Below are 17,302 nucleotides of genomic sequence, written 5' to 3'. Positions count from 1 at the left end.
TTTATGTCCTATAGACATTAACTAAATATAGAACATTTACACAATGATATACAATTGAAATGAGGTTAAAATAAACTTAATTCCACAATAATCTAATTAACCATCATGTTTATCAAATTACATTATAAAATGATATTTAAAAATAACAAATATATTATACATATATACATAATGAATAAGAATATAATATAGTACAAAATTATACTTTGTTTTAATCCATTTTTTTGGATTATTTATATCTACTTTTTAACGTTCTGTACTTGTGTAGCATATATAAAGTTTCCAATTCTTTTATAATATAATTTCCATGTTCTATCATTTTATCAATTTGCTCAGGATTACATTCTTCTTTATTTTTATTAAATGCTCTTCTTAATCTTGTTCTGAAATATTCATAACCTTTTGGATGATCATGTCCCATATACAAAAGCTATAATAAAAAAGAAAAACAGATATTTGTGAATAATTATAAAGTTATATATAAGAATTTAAATAATAAATCACAGAATATCTTACCGTTTTATACAATTGTATCACTTTACTTCTTTGAGACATAATAATTTATTATAACTTATAAATTAGATCTTACTAATTTATTATCCAATTTCTCGAACATATCATATATATATTATTAAAACTTTTGCACAATGCATTAATAGAAAATTTTCATAAAAGAAAATCCTTTGATTGAATAGTATCTTGCAAAAAATAATTGATTATGTCTTCTTCTTTACCGACCTATTAATAAATTTTTCTCCGTCGATAAATATGTAGTTTAAGAAAACTATTTTGTATTCCTTGACAAGATACCACGTATCTCTTCAAAGTTTATTTATTACTTAGTTTACTTATTACTAGTATAGATCTTTTAATAATTGATGAATAAGATGAATATGCCAATAGAGGAGAGTAATATACAACAAATGCTTAATAAGCTGTCAGAAAATGAGGTTAGCATATTTTTTATTATAATAAAACAATATATTTAATATAAAGTTAAAATTTTAAATAATTTATTACAGATAATTGTGAAAGAGAAATTAGACAATTTATTGTCTAGACATTGCTACATAGAATCGAAATTACAAAATATAAATAAAGTATTACCTAAGGTTGTTTTTATTCGTGGTGAAGCAGAAAAGTTTCGGAATATGATTAAACATACAAATGAATTAGCTGAAAATGTAAGCTCTAAAGTACGACAGCTTGATTTAGCAAGAGTAAGTAGACAGAAATAACTGATGTTATGAATAGAGTTACTAAGAGAAATGTTTCTAAAAAATAATAAAAAATTATATTTATAGAGCAGAGTATGTGAATGTCAAAGAAGAGTTAATGATATATTAGATCTACAATTATGTAGTGAAGGTGTTGCAACAGCTTTACAAAATGAAGATTATGAACAAGGAGCTGCTCATGTCCATCGCTATCTATCAATGGATCAACAATTGCTTGAAAGAACAGCTGAAGATGTATCAGGGGATCCTAGTACTATTAGTAGCTCTCTTTTTACATTGCAACAAGCAGCTGTACAACTAAGGACAGTAGTTACTCATAAATTTGATGAAGCTGTTAAATCTGAAGATTTAGCATCTGTTGAAAGATTCTTTAAAATATTTCCATTATTAGGAATGCATTTAGAAGGCTTAAAAAAGTTTTGTAGTTATTTATGTTCCAAGGTAATTTTTTTACTCTATATGACTATATATGAATCTATATATTCATAGAAATATTTTACATTCACCAGCTTCACGATACAGCACAAAAAAATTTGAAAGCTGCTTTAGAGATAAAAAGCAATGATAAACGAGCATCTGTTATATTTGCGGATACTATGACCTTATTATTTGAAGGAATTGCACGAATTGTAGAGGTACATCAACCTATAATAGAAACATATTATGGACCTGGGAGACTTCTAATGACTGTATCTATATTACAAAAAGAATGTGATAGGTAAAATTAAAATAAATTAAGAAAGATCTTTTTTATTTGTCAAATAAATTAATATTTATATATTATTATATAGGCAAGTTAAAAAAATTGTTGTAGAATTTATGAAACACAGAAATATATCTAAAAAAGTACAAATGATAAATGACTATGTCAGAAAACCAAATTCAGAAAGAACTGATCCTAAAGAACTTGATCTTTTATTAGGTGAAATCACTATAATGCATTCAAGGGCAGAGCTATATATTCGTTTTTTAAGACGAAGAGTTAAAGTAAGTCTTTTGAACTCGTATAAATAAAATTATATATTTAATTTTCTTTTCTTTACAGAATGACATAGAAATTAGTACCACAAATACTACACAATGTACAGATCTATTAAATGAATTTGAAAGGAATATTTGCAATTCTGAGTTAGCTCATAATATGCAAGAACTTATAGGTGCTTATCTTGCTTTAGAAAGATATTTTTTGGAAGAGAGTGTTAATAAAGCTGTTGGTATGGACACATTAGAGCAAGATCAACAAATATCTAGTATGGTGGATGATGTTTTCTTCATAGTACAAAAATGTGTAAGGTACTGTTTACTTTTATAATCTATACTATCAATGATGGATAAATGAACTATAATATAAATTTTTATTATGTTTTCAGACGTTCTATATCAAGTTGGAGTATAGATGGTGTTTGTGCTGTTATCAATATAGCTTGTGATATATTGGAAGGAGAATTTGCCAACAGATTAAGAAATAGATTGCGTCAAGGATATCTAGCAGGATACTTGGATTTAACACAAGCATATAGTGCTTTACAAACAAGTATACAACATGGGCGTTTACAAACATCAGACACTGAACTTGCCCGTCTTATGTTTTTGGTAAGATAAATAATACTATTATATAGTTACATATTTATAGCAATATTTAAGCTTATATTAATTACTACTTATTAATTACTACTAGGCATATTTAAATAATACAGATGTTAGTATTGAATATGTTGAGACATTATGCAAAACTCTGAATGCAGAAATAGGTGCAACCTTTCCTAATATGGTAGAAAAAGATAGAGGAAAAATAGATAGTTGTCTTTCTGGTTTGAAAGGAGTAACTTCTATTTTAAGGGCTATTACTGATTATGGGTTAGAACAATTACGTGTAAGTGCTGTAAAACCTAGAGTAACACCTTGGGTAGATGCCTTTTCTTCCATAGATCATCATATTAATGAGGTTGGTATAAAATAAAGGTTTATTATTAAATCTGTCTTTATTTACATATAAGATTATAGTTTTAATAAAATTATTTGATATTATAAAACATAATGACTATACTTTCAGGATGAATTATTAAGATATGAAACGGATGAACCTTTTGTACAAATTTTAGTAACAAATTTAGAAGGTTTACTTCAAGGTTTTAAGGGTCATTTAACAACATCAAATTATGATGCTCTTATTGGTATTTTGACTAAAGAAGTTACAGCACGTTTAGAAAAAGTTGTTCTGAAATCGACCTTTAACAGAGTATGTGTTTGTTTCATATAATAATTAATGTATACAATTCACATATATATTTATATATATTAACAGAGTTTACATATTTATTATTTCAGGCTGGTGGACTTATTTTAGATAAAGAAATTAGATCATTAGCTAGTTATTTGGCAGCAGCAACATCATGGTCTGTACGAGATAAATTTGCACGTTTAACTCAAATAGCAACTATATTGAGTATAGAAAAAGTTGAGGAATTGGCAGATTATTGTGGTGCAGATGCAATAGCATGGAGATTAACTACTGCAGAAGTTAGACACATTGCATCTCTTAGAATAGATCTTAAGCCTGAAGATATTAAAAGATTTAAGATTTAGTTTCTATTATATCTTTATTTTAAAACAGTACTCTTTTAATTCCCTATGAATAAACGAGGGCTTCACTAGTGCATAAATTTTAAATTACTCATTTATATTTATCATCGTTAAAAAAATTTTTTTTTTTTTTTAATTTTTAGTATAAAAACTAATATTTATATGGTAATAATAAAATACTATTTGTATATATACATCTTAATATAAGCAAGATACAATTCTAAGTATGTACAATGTTAAATTTCTTATATTGCTTTAGGTTAGCTCTACAATCAAAGTTTGAAGAACTCCAAATTTTATAAGAATTGATTAATATTTCATTTAATATAATTTTATCTCAATGTAAAAGATTTGAATATTAATATTTAAGCATCACATTGTTTAAATAGTGCTATTAGTTTATGTAATATAGTACAAATATTAATCATGTATCAAATCGTATGTAAGGTAAAAAAGTAAAGTCAAAGTAATCTGTATGATTTTTACATTTTCAATTTTTCTTCCTGAGCTACAAGCTGATTTTTTATTTTTTGTAGTAGTTCTTTCTTTACTGAATCAGGTACAAGTGTTCGTGCTTTACTTGTAACCATAGAAAGTAGTGTATCATAAGTTATATCGTGACCATGTTCTTTTATTATTTCTTTGCAGATTAATTTAACCTGATCTCTCCATCCACATTCCACCAATCGTCGTCTTAAAAGTTCTTTCAATCTAAAATTAATTCAATTAGTTTTATAAACTTTAATTTCTTTTTCTTTAATTTAATAAATTTATATTATATTTTCATATATTTTTTGAGTGTTGATATAAATAAGGCATATTATTTAAGATTAAAATGGCACTAGCTCTTCGTTGTTTTATATCAAAGATATTTACTAAATATTAGTTATTGATAAACATATTTTCTATTTAACTTTTACTATTTAAAAAAAATTTCAATTAAACTCTACTTGCCCGTCACGATCGCCAACCATGACTAATCTTTGATGCGGAGCAGTCTTCATTAATAATTGAAATTTATTATTATTCCTTAAATACTTTCGTATATTTTATATACAATGTTTAAGTTAGCTTGAATGTTATTCTGTCGTATAACAAAATCGAACCTAATCGAACCTGATTGAACCTGACCGAGCATGATGCGGCTTAGTTCTTTTTTAAGACTCAACGTGGCGTTAGTGATTCTATTAGAAATTGAATCAAATTTAAAAATGAATGAACGGCGACTTAAATCAATGAATAGTTTATTTAAATTATATATAAATTCAAAATACTAATCGCATAAAATTTGATGTTTTAATTAACTGTCTTTATTTTATTTTTTTAATTCATTCTTTTGTTTTTCAGATTCTTCATGCAGCTTTTCCAATTCTTCGATTAATTTATGCCTTTTTGTTATATCATTTTCAATTCTCATGAATAATTCAGACCCGTGAAAAACAAGACGTTTAAAATCTTGACGATTAAAACGCAAAACTTCACAAACTTCTAAAGCTAAAACAGATTCAGTTCTTCGCTTTTGAGAATTGATTAAAACTTCTGCACCAAAATGATCGCCATTTTCAAGATGGCAGATCTGATTAAATGAATACAAAATATTACAACATGTATAATAACATTATAATTAATTATTATTACTTGCTAATTAAATTAATAACATTATAAATAGTAAATGATTTATACGATCTACTTATAATTAATCAATTATTAATACTCACTTCTTTACCCCAAAAAGTAATTAATGCAACTGTTCCACTAGCTATGAAGTACATGCAATCACCTTCTTCATGATATTTATAAATTATATCGGTTTCCATATAAATAACTGGTTTTAAAACCACTGTGAAAAGAATCAAAATATTATTTCAAATTCTTATTTTTCACTTCATTTAAAAAATTTTAATTTCTTATTTAATGTAAATATTACTAATCAAATGTCCAAGTACTGTTGGTGATAAATTATGAAGAATTTGTGCAGTTTCTAATAAACCACGTCTAATATATGTTATAATTTCTTGATTAAGATGGTCTAAAAAATATATATCATGATTCATATTATGTGTAATAATTTAAATCTCAAAATCGTGCACTTATTATATTTCTGTAAACTGACTGGAAAGAGTATTTAATATAACTTGCTCTTTAAAAAAGTTGCCTTGAAATTTATAGTTAAAATAAGCAACAAGCTTATCTTCAAGATGTTTTGGAAGTTTTTTTTCTCGTATATAATTTTTTACTTCATATATAATTTGAGAATATTTTAGTTCCGGTTCTATCAATGATTTTATTAATTGCAGAATTATCACTATTGTTGATAATATATTGAAATAATTAATTATAGTTAAAAATATATTATATTAAAAAGAGTTATTATACTTTCCGATTACGTAAATCAAATAGCATTTTCCAAAAATAAGTAGTATACAATGAGCAATCTTATCTAATATTCCAAATGATTGGAATTCAATAAAACTAAATCCAATTAAATTACTTAAACCAATATGTAAAGATTCTATATAAATTATCCAATCAGACTGTTTATATAATTCTGTATGTACTAAATATGTTCCAGAGTTCTAAAAATGATTAATGTTATAATTATAATAATTGTATAATAATTCTAGAAATCTCCATACCTCTATACTATCTCCAATTATATGCATCACAATATACGGAAATACATAAGAGAAACAGTTGCTCCAATGAAAAATTAACAAAGTCTGAATAATAAGCCAGATAATTGTTCTTTGAGCATGAGAAGTTCCAAATATCTTATAAATGAATATATAATTCCTTTCACATCATATAAATGAATTTGAAACCATTGTTATTTCATTGATACTTACAATATTAAGTTGTCTAATATACTGATGTAGTGTACCTAATCTTATAATTTTTAATATAGGCAAGATCTCAAGTAAAAGAAATATGTAATTTGAATTAGGACCAGATGGTAATATACGTTGTTTATAAAACCAAGTATAAGGAATAGAGGAAACAAGGTCTATGAAAAAATATGTTTTTACATAATGCCTTAAACAGAAATCATATTATTAAATATATTTAGAATTTTCTATACCTTAAACATTTTTTTTTAAAGTATTTTTAAAAAATTTACCGTATTATTAAACAAGGATTTAGAAATATTTTATGACTATCCATTGATACATATCCAGTTATAAAATTAAGAATTATATCAATTATACAAATTACATATGCAGGATAAACAATTGTTAATAATTCAGGATCTGCGTTTTTAGCTATTCTACAAAATGTTATGATATATGGTAAGATGACAAAAATATAAAGATATGTTATTATCATCAGGAAATCCCAAAAAAATCTGAAAGATTATATATATGCGTAATATAATTATTACATATTTCTTTTTGATAATACCTTAAAATACTATATGGATGTATTATCCACCAATACGATGAACGACCATGCCTTCTTTTTTCAAAAGCTATAGCAACACGACTACGTAGACAAAAACGTGTCAGCGGATGTTTCGCGGATACTAAGATCAATTTTTGATAACGTCGTTTCCAACGAGCGAAAATATTTGCATTAGGTGGTAACTTTGGCAAATTGCTATCAGAGATTTGCTTTAATTTACAAATATGTACACTTAATTGTCTCTTAAACATTCCTAAATTTATAGGTTCGTTCGTGAATTTTTATTAAATTCGTTATGAATAAATTAAAACAATAGAAAGTTTAGTCTTATTTTTACTGTTCTCATACAATTACATACAGCAAATGAATAAGTAGAGTATGAATAAGTATAATCAAATTAAAAAATTATCGTGCAAACTGAGATTAGTAAAATTATTAATTATTTGTATATATTCATATAAAGAATATAATACTCTAGAATCTTTTTAAGACTCCGAAAATAATACTATAACAGTAGAATTTTTTTATAAACTATGATATATTTAAAATAATCTATATTTCACTTTTTTCTATTAAAGATCTTAGTTTAGTATATATATTTTTGAATATTGAGCAAACAATGCAAAATAAAATAATTGCCGCGTTACTGTTTACAAAATTATAATAATAAGTATAGTCCAAATTAATTACTTATTCCTTATCTAACAGTAATCTATATTAAGTGATATAAAAGAAAATCTATCAACTTATTCAGACAGTTTACGCATTTTCATTTGAAGTTCAAATCGCCTATTTGTTCTTACACCTTTCAATAGTACTCTATTTTCTTCTCGTTTATCTTTTCTACAAATATATATGTATACAATTAATATTTATTATATATCAAAAAGATGACAATAATTTAAGAATTTATTACTTACTGCCGAATTGTTTGTTGCTTTCTTAAAATAATATTGGCAGCGTCAGCTTTTCTTATCTTAAAACCAAATTTAGTATATCCATCACGTTTTGTGTCTGTTGGTTTCTTTATATCTTTTGTATCTAATTTTGAAACATTGAATGTTTCTGTGAACAATAAAAACATAATTAATTCATACATACTTTAATATATTTTATAATTTTATTAGATAACTTCAATATTAATGATTGTTACTTAATGCTTCATGTTGCTTTATCAGGCGATTCTTATTATCTACAAGAGATTCCATTTTAGAAAACAGTTTTTTATGAATTTCTGAAAAATTTGGGATTTTTTTAGCACTACGTATTTTGACATCTGCAATTAAATATAATTTTAATTATTGCATCTATATATAGAATAAGATATAACATTAAATATTCAAATACATTGTATATAAACTTAATTGTTTTTTAGATGTTTTACCTTTTTTTTCTTCATTTCCAATATGTTTTGTTTTGTTTAATGTAGAAGAGAGTGTCTTGTTCATTTTTCTGTTATTGCTATAAAGTGTTCTATTAATATTAGACGTAGACCTAGACCTTATCTTAAATTCAGAGTCTGATTTGCTTTTATTTGTAAAATCATTGGACATAGAACTTGATCTTTTATGAGAAATATGTCTTATAAGTGGAGTTTTTCTAATTGTTAGATTACTGATATGTTTTGTTTTGGGTAAAGAAATATTTAGTTCAGTATTCTTAGTTTTTAATACTGTTGTCTGTGATTTATTAATATTCTGAGATTCTGAACCAGCAAAACGAACTTTACATGCTCTTTTTATATCTCTTTTATTATTGGTATCTGTTTCTACTGCTCTACGTTTTCTGCATTGTTGTTGTAAATGTGGAGTTTTTGGTTCAAGAAGCTCATATGTCTCATTTGCTATATTTGTTTCCTTATCATTAATATTTATATTTTTGCTATTGTTATATGATCTATTTATTTTATTGGTAGAATTTAAACAAATAGAATTTTTATACACTTTGTTATCAATAACAGGACTACTTGTTGCTTTTGGTGATAAATGAAGTATATCCTCATTTAAATGCGATTTACGTTTTATTTGTGGGCTTGATGTTAAATTTAAAGAAAATATATTATTTAATACTTTATTGTTCCTTGATAATATATTTGATGAAATTGAATTTTTGGGAGAATCTGAATCTTTAAATAATTCTTTCTGCACGTTCTTTACATCGAATGTGCTATTCATTGGATATTGATTATTCTGAGACTTCACTAATAGGCTTAAGTTATCCAGTAATGGAATTTTTTCAAGTATCACCATTGGCTTTTTTGATATTATTTCTTTATAGTAAGCTGATAGATTATTTACATTTGTCAAATTTAGTTCTAAGTCATTTGCTTTACTTGACAATGACTTCCGATTCATATTACCTCTTTTGGATCTATTAAAAACTTTTGTTGACATATCCTTATTTGAAGATTTTTTCACTGTTGTTACAGTGAACCTTTTACCTTTTTCATTAGATAACTTCATCTTCAATGATTTACGTTTTGGTTTTGTGCTTGGTGATCTTAATACAATTTTTGGAGATTTTGATAACCTCGATAAATTTTCAGTAGATGCATAACTTGTGTTTAACTTGTTTAGTCTTACTTTAATATTATTCATTGAAACATTGTTTAACGTACTGTTATTCAAACTCTTTCTGCTTCGTAAAGATATTTCAGAATTATTAAATTTAGTTGTGGAATTAACAGAAAGCATGAGCTTTCTAGGTGTTTTTGATATTCCACGAGGAACTTCAGAATGTGTTTTTGGAGAAGTTAAATGCAAAGGTGATTTTCTTGGTGTCTTGGTTGTTCTTTGGGGTGTTAAAGTTACCGAAATAGGGCTACTTTTAGGAGTGATAGTTTCATTGAGTGATATGTTACATATGTTTTTCAGTTCATTATTTATGTTCAAATCGATAAATGAATCATTAATTAGTTCACATGATATGTTATCAATATCCCTTTCAGTATCAATGTACATAATACCTTTATTTGCCTTTGGCACAGGATTTTTTACCATTATAGATTTATTAGGACTATTACTTTTTTTTGATTTTTCCGACTGTATATTCCTCTTTGAAAATTTTATATTCAAAGATTTTTCATTTTTTAGTTGTTTATCTTTTACAATTGAAAGATTGGTCTTATTTTTCTTTTGATTTTCTACATTCTTCTCAGCAGGTTGTAAAGAATTTGAATTTCTATTTATCAAATTACGTGCTTTTGATCTTTTTCTTGTGATAATAACAGATGTATCTATTACACGGCCTACAAATGAAAAATACAATGTTATAATATGAAAAATATTTTAAAAATAAAATAACTTTATAATTAAAAATGGCATAATATTGTAAAAAAATTTAATTATTCAATGAAATCACATTTCCGAAGATAAATTTTAATATCTTTTTTCTTCATATGCTATTAATTATAAGTTTATCTTTATCAAAATAACCGCCATATTTATATTATAGGACATATATTGTATGACTGATGTATTATATGACTAATTTTACTAAAACATTAAAAGATAACTTTGTATTTATATCTTACATTTTCTTAATTTTCTCGGAGACATAATAGCTTTAATACTATCTCTTGTTAGATTCACTATTTATTAGCACTCTGAATAGGTAGTCAAATTCGTATCACTTGAATTGTATCATGTAGTGATAGACTAAACCTTGTATAGTACCGAAAGGCACAAGGATTCGATTAACTGAAATTGCAGATGGCGTTAATATCTTTATCAAGTATCATTTAATAATCAAAAATTTTAATAAAAATAAACCGTTATAATTCTTACCTAATACTTTTGAATAGCAAATATTAGCCAATTGATGCCGAATAAAACGCTAAAAGAATTTGCGCCCAATTGTTCTAGTTCATTTTTTTTCAACAAGATGGTGTTTTATAGAAACATTAATGCCATCTATGATTTTAGTACGATATAATTGAAACTTGCTTTCCTGTCCGAGTTTGACCCCCCTGTAAGAACATGAAAAGATGGCGACATATTTAAAACGAACGTCAAAATTATTTGATATTTCATTGTTGCGGTCTTCCGCAGATGTGAATTTAAGAGATTTAATGTGTCCCGTGTGCCGCGGTATATTAATCGAGCCAGTGACACTTCCTTGTACACATAACCTCTGTTTACGGTGCTTGAAAGGAACCTTTGAACATAACAGCCTGAGTTGTCCTCTTTGCAGAGTTCGTGTAGGTTCTTGGCTTCGTACAGCTACCAAGTCTGAAACATTGGTCAATAACGCACTTTGGGAACTCATCAGGACTAAATTTCCCAAAGAGGTTGAAGACAAATATAACGGAGACGACGGAGAAATTGAATTGGACGCTGGTGGGTGACATCGCCTAACAATAAACAAACATAACATAACCCCAATTTCATTAAAGCGCACACACACATATATACATACATATATATATACACACACATATATTACACACACACATGCGTATGTGTATGAGCATTATTGATATTATTTCATCTATAAAATTATTTTTTAGTGTTTATTTGTAGAATTTCTTTGTTTTATGTCATGGTATCTATTGGAGTATTAGCACTTTGTATATATCTGAATTAATACATTTACTATTGTTTACTACGTTGATACGTGTTTCTTATATAGATTTAAATAAGTGTAGAGAAAAATTTATTTTTTCCATAGGATTATCAACCAGGAATAAAATACTTAGTGCTGCTGGAGAGATTCGAAGAGAATATGAAGCACAACTTCAAATGGCTGAAGAAGAAATGCGACGTCAAAGAAAGAACGAAGAAATTGCTAGCCAGGCATTAATAAGAAAAATTCAAGTTGAAGAACAGCAGCAACAATTTGTGCAGATAGCACGAGATCAATTATTAGCTCAGAATTTAGCAAAAAAACAATTAGCAGAGAAACAAAAAGAGGTGACAATGTACCAAAATGAATGCGCAACTTCGTCAATGTCAAATTGTTCAGTTGATATATCTAAGATTGATACTAAATCAATGCCCTTACTTAATACAGAAATTTTTAAATTTGATGGGCCAAGTTTGGAAACAAGAAAAATGAATCTTTCAGAATTAAAAAATGGTTCTGAATTAAGACGTTCTAATATTGCTTTGATATCCAAAATTCGTGCAGAAAGATATGCGTCGAATGCAAAACCAAACACATCAAATGCATATAAAGATTCTACTGCTAAGTTTTGTTGTCAAAAGTCAATGCCTGTTTATAACACAATTGCAAGAACTTTAAAACATCAAGTGGTAACTAAATTTACTCAGCCTGGAACTTCAAATTATACTTTGGAACCAGGATGTTCCACTTCTAAAATTTATGGTATGCAGAGCAAAGAAGAATTACGTGTACCCAGTGATGTTTTAAGTAGTAAAAAGAAAAGTTTAGGTGTAGAAGTTTGCATGACCTCAGGAAATGGCGATGAAAGAATTGGTAGTGCTGAAAGTGCAGGTAGTCATGATAGTATTAATCAAGAAATTCATCACTTTAAACCAATTAAGGCAATGCCGCGAACACCTTTCAAAATGTCCATAGGTACATACGCTTTTCATAACATTTTATTTGTTTGTGAATATGGAATATTTGTTGATATAGATATAATTTTGATTAGATATAATTTGTTGATATAATTTTTTCATGATATTTTTATAATTATATATACAGATGGAAAACAAATTGAACCCAAATTGGTTAGGGTAATACCTGTTTTGAAGAGAATATCTAATGCTTTACCAAAGGCTCCGTCTCCAACTCATTTAAAGAGAATTATTGGATGTTCATGGAGTGCTTTTAAAGGTTTGTATTTGAAACAAACTTGTTTAAAAAATAACCACAATTAATGTGCTGATATTATGTTATATAGGTAAAATTAGACAAGATATGAAAATAAAGGAGAATGTGTGTGAAACTAGAGAGAGAATAGATGAAGTTCAACAAAATCCATCAACTTCTCTTATCCAACAAGCCAATGTTACTGTTAATAAATCATCAAAGTCTCAGATACATGATGCTATACGCAGACTTGATTTGGTTCCTGAACTATCATTTGATAGTAATAAGAATTACGCAAAGAATATAAATAGAACAATTAATGGTACTAAAGTAAGCAAAAAATTAATCTTAGATGAGCATGTAACTTCAGGGAAAGTTCAAAAGACTTGGAGATCACAAATAAAGAACGGTATGATGGGAAAAAGTAAGAGACAAAAGAATATATGGTCAAATAGAAAAGATGTTGAGTTTACATTAGATAAAGAAGAAGTGAATGATAATGTAACAAATTCTGACCCCACATTTAACAATGCTAAGGAACGCTTAGAATGTAATGAAGATTTAGAATGTAATGAACAGAAAAAAGATAGTAGGGATAATGTAGCTGTAGAAAACATTGCAGAAAGAATTAAAAAGAGGAAAGTAAATATTAAAAGAAAGAATTCACAAGTTGAACAAGATAAAATACTTGAAGCAGACAGTGGCGATGAGAGGAAACCTACGAATAAAAGAGGTATAAGGAAAAGAGCTTTATCTAGGAAAGGTAATAATCAAACGTCAACAAGTGAACGATCTGCAGTTACTGTACAGAAAAGGATAAAGTTAAATTGTTCGCACAAGCCTACATTAAGGAACAAAAGTGAAAACATAAAAAATGATGTAGATAGTCTCAATACAAGTTGCAAAACAATTATTCATGGATTAAGAAAGTCAAGTCGAAATATAAAAACAGTAGTTAATAATTCTTCCAAAAAATATGATCAAGATGTTTTAAATAAAGAAAATCCAAACAGCAATAAACATAATTATGATCGATTGAACTCGTGTCTCGTATCACAAGGAACTATATCAAATAATACCAATAGTGCTACAATAATCAATGAGAATGTTCTATCAAACGAAGAAGTAATTAAAGAACAAGAAAGAATAGAAAGATTGGTTCTTCAAGAGAAAGAAGATTTTGAATTGGCTCAAAGATTACAAACTAAGTTTGATGAAATGGAACGAATAGCTGGACGTACACGGCGGTCTAGAAAAGCGATTGAAAGTGGAGATATTTCCTTAGATTTATACAAAATAGAAGTAGGAAGGACTGTGCATAAAGTAGCTAGTACACATACTGCCAAACGATCAACTCTTAATCAAACTGTAAGCAGTGAAACTAAACAACGTGGTAGGCCTCGGAAGAGTGTGAAATAAATAAGAAAAGTTGTTACTGCATTTCAACTAAGAACCCTCCAAGACGGATGTTCCTATAAAATATAAAATACAACTTCAATTTCTTTTTCTACAATATATATTCTAAGTATTTTGAAGAAAATACTTGCACGATATAATATGCGTACCTGGATATATTATGACAACTGTAAATGAAGGATCAGAGAACTTAAATGAAATTTTAAGAGAATAAATATAGTCATTGACATATATATTTCATTGAAGATTGACAAACTTGGATTTGATCAAAAGTTTGTTTTCATGATTTTTATGGATTACTAATTATTTAAAGATCTTATTGTTTATAAGTAATTTTATGTTAATATAAAATTATTCGCGCAAAAATCAAAATGAGAAATGGCAGTAGGTGTTTCAATATTGTAGAATTTAAAGCAATACGGATGCTTGCATAAAAGAAAAAGCAGAGATATTAAGATTCTTCAAAGAAAGAGAAAAGATTTCCCTATTAACTTTCATTCCTCTTGTATATTCATCTTCGCTACAAATATCGATTTTTTCTCGGCGTTGAAAGTGCCAAATATGTGACGAATATAAACACAGCTGATAATGTTGACGACATACCGAGAAAAGGACGATAATGATTATTGGAGTAAAAAGAGAAGGGGGACCTTAATGAGATCATAGATCTCTGCTGAAAAGATATCACATACCTTTTAATAATTTCTTTCAATATGATATAATATTTCTTTACTTTTCTTAAATAGTTAATGATTCATATAAATCTATTTCAATGACTTATAGAATACACATCAACCAGTATTTCAATATTAACTGATTACCTGCCTTTATATTTTTTGAATATCGAAGATATTGTAATATTTATTAACATCTTAAGGAAACAAAATGCTTCCAGAAGTTAGAAGTTCAGTTCGTTTGACTGCTAAATACACAAATTACCTTTTTAAATGCAGCATCATTACAAGCTCACATGCCATTGTACATACGAATTTTACTACGTACTATGTATATATTAATTGGCAGCAATTTCAAAAAAAAAAAAAAAAAAAATAAAAAAAATGAAAAAAAAAGAAAAAAAAGAAAAAAAAAGAAAAAAAATAGAAAAAAAAGAAAAAAGGAAAAAAAAAGAAGAATATAGGTATTCATTTAAATAACATTAGATAGATAAATATGTGTTTAGATCATATTTATGCTGCAAATGCCTACTGTCAGCTCTGACGGCCTTAATTATGATACTGCTATTATTGTAAATATATTAAGATTAGGATTATATATGCTGAAAAAAAGAAATCATAATGAATATGAAAGTTACTAAAAAGACGAAATATTTTGCTCTATATGACAAATTCTAAATGTTTCTAAATGAAATTAGCTGAACAATTATATTAGCAAAGATTAAGCGACAGTTCCTTTAATAGAATTTCATTATTAGTGATCCTTATCTTTTTATAGATCACTTATACAGATAATATCATATTGTGGGTTAAGAATTGGCAATTAGCTTTCATTTATTGTGATAGTTACAGTATTTTTCACCTTCACAGTTTTGGTTTCTTTATTTAGTAAGATTAACATAATAGTTCGTGAAGTCTTCATTAATATTATTGATGGTAAAGATCAATATTATTAGTGTCATAACATTTTATGATACTTTTCTAATAATTAGTACTCTTATATTTTAGGCTATAATAATACGCATAAATAAGTTCGGTTAAAAATGTAAACACGTTTTAATTCTAAGTGAATATAACCGAATTTATTTATTTTATGACCCAATATGTACAAGGCAATATATTTTTTCTTCTATGTCAGAGCTTTCTAACTATTGTAGTATTGTATAAAAACAAATGCTCATAGTATTTCATATGTAAGTAAAATTTCTTGAACATATATATATCCATATATATAATATATGGAAAATTATCAGATGGTCCTATGGCATAACAAATAATCAGCTCTTTCTTGCGTTACACAGCTTTAATAAAAAAAAATAAAAAAAAAAAAAAAAAAAAAAAAAAAAAAAATCTTCTAAATAGTTTATAAATGTTCAAAACGTTCACTGTTTTTTTTTTTTTTTTTGTTTTTCTAAAACCGTTAGATAATTTATTTTTTTCTTAAATTTTCATATTTTGAGTTACTATAATTATAAATGATGAGCGGTTAATAATATCGCATTCCAAAATTATGTCAATGTTAATGTGACATTTGGAAGTAAAAGATAGTCATAGATTATATAAAGTTATTTTATATATATATTAAATGTAAAAGCTAAAAAAAAAATAATGACGCGATACACCATAGTCATAAAATTTTGTTCCAAATACATGTAGACGACGCTAATGCTCAGAGATTATTATTATTATTATTTAAATAATTAATTCAAGGTCGTCGATATATATATATATATATATATATATATATATATATATAATTTTCTTTTTCCATACATACATATGTATGTCACACATGATCAGTTTATTGGCATGTATTCATGCTCCTGTATGTGTGTGTATATACATATGTTTATATGCATATACATATATGTGAATACAATCTAATAATAAATCGAAACGAATCGTGTACAATAAAATTTTTGTGAGATTGTTAAATAACACTAGAAGAGACAATTAAAACGATGTAGGTAGTAGGACTTGTTGATAATCGCACTATAAACTATAATAAACAAATATATATATATATATATATATATATATATATATATATATGTATATATATATAATAAAAATGGTAAACACGTGCATGGAATTTAAAAAAAATTATAAGATATACGAATGTATAGAAAAAAATATTTAGTTATAGACAAACGCTAAAAGATATTGTCAGTATGTAACGTGTTAATAAAAACAATATTATAGGTCGAAACGAGAAAT

The 17,302-nt window shown here is 26.4% G+C and overlaps 5 protein-coding genes across 7 annotated transcripts; 2 read left to right on the top strand and 3 right to left on the bottom strand.

The window, feature by feature from the left end:
* Window positions 1–55: 55 nt before the first annotated feature.
* Window positions 56–658, bottom strand: osi (electron transfer flavoprotein regulatory factor orsai). The gene is made up of 2 exons (XM_085656380.1): window positions 517–658; window positions 56–430 (listed from the first exon to the last, which is right to left on the bottom strand). The coding sequence occupies exons 1-2, from the start codon at window positions 553–555 to the stop codon at window positions 230–232; spliced, it is 240 nt and encodes a 79-aa protein (XP_085512506.1). The 5' UTR covers window positions 556–658; the 3' UTR covers window positions 56–229.
* Window positions 575–4,979, bottom strand: e(y)2 (enhancer of yellow 2). 2 transcript variants are annotated; one of them, XM_085656379.1, is made up of 3 exons: window positions 4,776–4,979; window positions 4,308–4,532; window positions 575–738 (listed from the first exon to the last, which is right to left on the bottom strand). In XM_085656379.1, exons 1-3 carry the CDS (start codon window positions 4,823–4,825, stop codon window positions 717–719), a joined length of 297 nt encoding a protein of 98 aa, XP_085512505.1. In that variant the 5' UTR covers window positions 4,826–4,979; the 3' UTR covers window positions 575–716. The 2 variants fall into 2 exon arrangements, with proteins under 2 accessions (XP_085512505.1, XP_035731987.1); XM_035876094.2 differs by lacking the exon at window positions 575–738 and having other exon boundaries at window positions 4,050–4,532; window positions 4,776–4,978.
* Window positions 793–3,915, top strand: Cog4 (conserved oligomeric Golgi complex subunit 4). The gene is made up of 10 exons (XM_035876087.2): window positions 793–950; window positions 1,023–1,220; window positions 1,305–1,679; window positions 1,748–1,956; window positions 2,030–2,225; window positions 2,284–2,531; window positions 2,609–2,831; window positions 2,917–3,183; window positions 3,292–3,477; window positions 3,567–3,915. The coding sequence occupies exons 1-10, from the start codon at window positions 879–881 to the stop codon at window positions 3,822–3,824; spliced, it is 2,232 nt and encodes a 743-aa protein (XP_035731980.1). The 5' UTR covers window positions 793–878; the 3' UTR covers window positions 3,825–3,915.
* Window positions 4,980–6,935: 1,956 nt separating the features above from the next.
* Window positions 6,936–11,143, bottom strand: LOC118445954 (uncharacterized). 2 transcript variants are annotated; one of them, XM_085656482.1, is made up of 7 exons: window positions 11,006–11,143; window positions 10,753–10,918; window positions 8,605–10,467; window positions 8,374–8,496; window positions 8,141–8,285; window positions 7,221–7,301; window positions 6,936–7,164 (listed from the first exon to the last, which is right to left on the bottom strand). In XM_085656482.1, exons 2-7 carry the CDS (start codon window positions 10,775–10,777, stop codon window positions 6,936–6,938), a joined length of 2,466 nt encoding a protein of 821 aa, XP_085512608.1. In that variant the 5' UTR covers window positions 10,778–10,918; window positions 11,006–11,143. The 2 variants fall into 2 exon arrangements, with proteins under 2 accessions (XP_085512608.1, XP_035731979.2); XM_035876086.2 differs by lacking the exons at window positions 6,936–7,164; window positions 7,221–7,301 and adding an exon at window positions 7,722–8,063 and having other exon boundaries at window positions 11,006–11,142.
* Window positions 11,144–11,158: 15 nt separating this feature from the next.
* On the top strand, window positions 11,159–15,437 carry LOC118445953 (uncharacterized). Its single transcript, XM_035876085.2, has 4 exons — window positions 11,159–11,557; window positions 11,889–12,758; window positions 12,888–13,019; window positions 13,087–15,437. Exons 1-4 carry the CDS (start codon window positions 11,206–11,208, stop codon window positions 14,412–14,414), a joined length of 2,682 nt encoding a protein of 893 aa, XP_035731978.1. The 5' UTR covers window positions 11,159–11,205; the 3' UTR covers window positions 14,415–15,437.
* Window positions 15,438–17,302: the final 1,865 nt, after the last annotated feature.

Source organism: Vespa mandarinia, chromosome 4, assembly GCF_050613455.1.
Source record: "Vespa mandarinia isolate Hongniang chromosome 4, ASM5061345v1, whole genome shotgun sequence".
In the NCBI taxonomy this organism is placed as follows: Eukaryota; Metazoa; Arthropoda; class Insecta; order Hymenoptera; family Vespidae; genus Vespa; species Vespa mandarinia.
The sequence above is the reverse complement of the archived record's forward strand: the minus strand, read 5'-3'. Positions and strand labels throughout refer to the sequence as shown.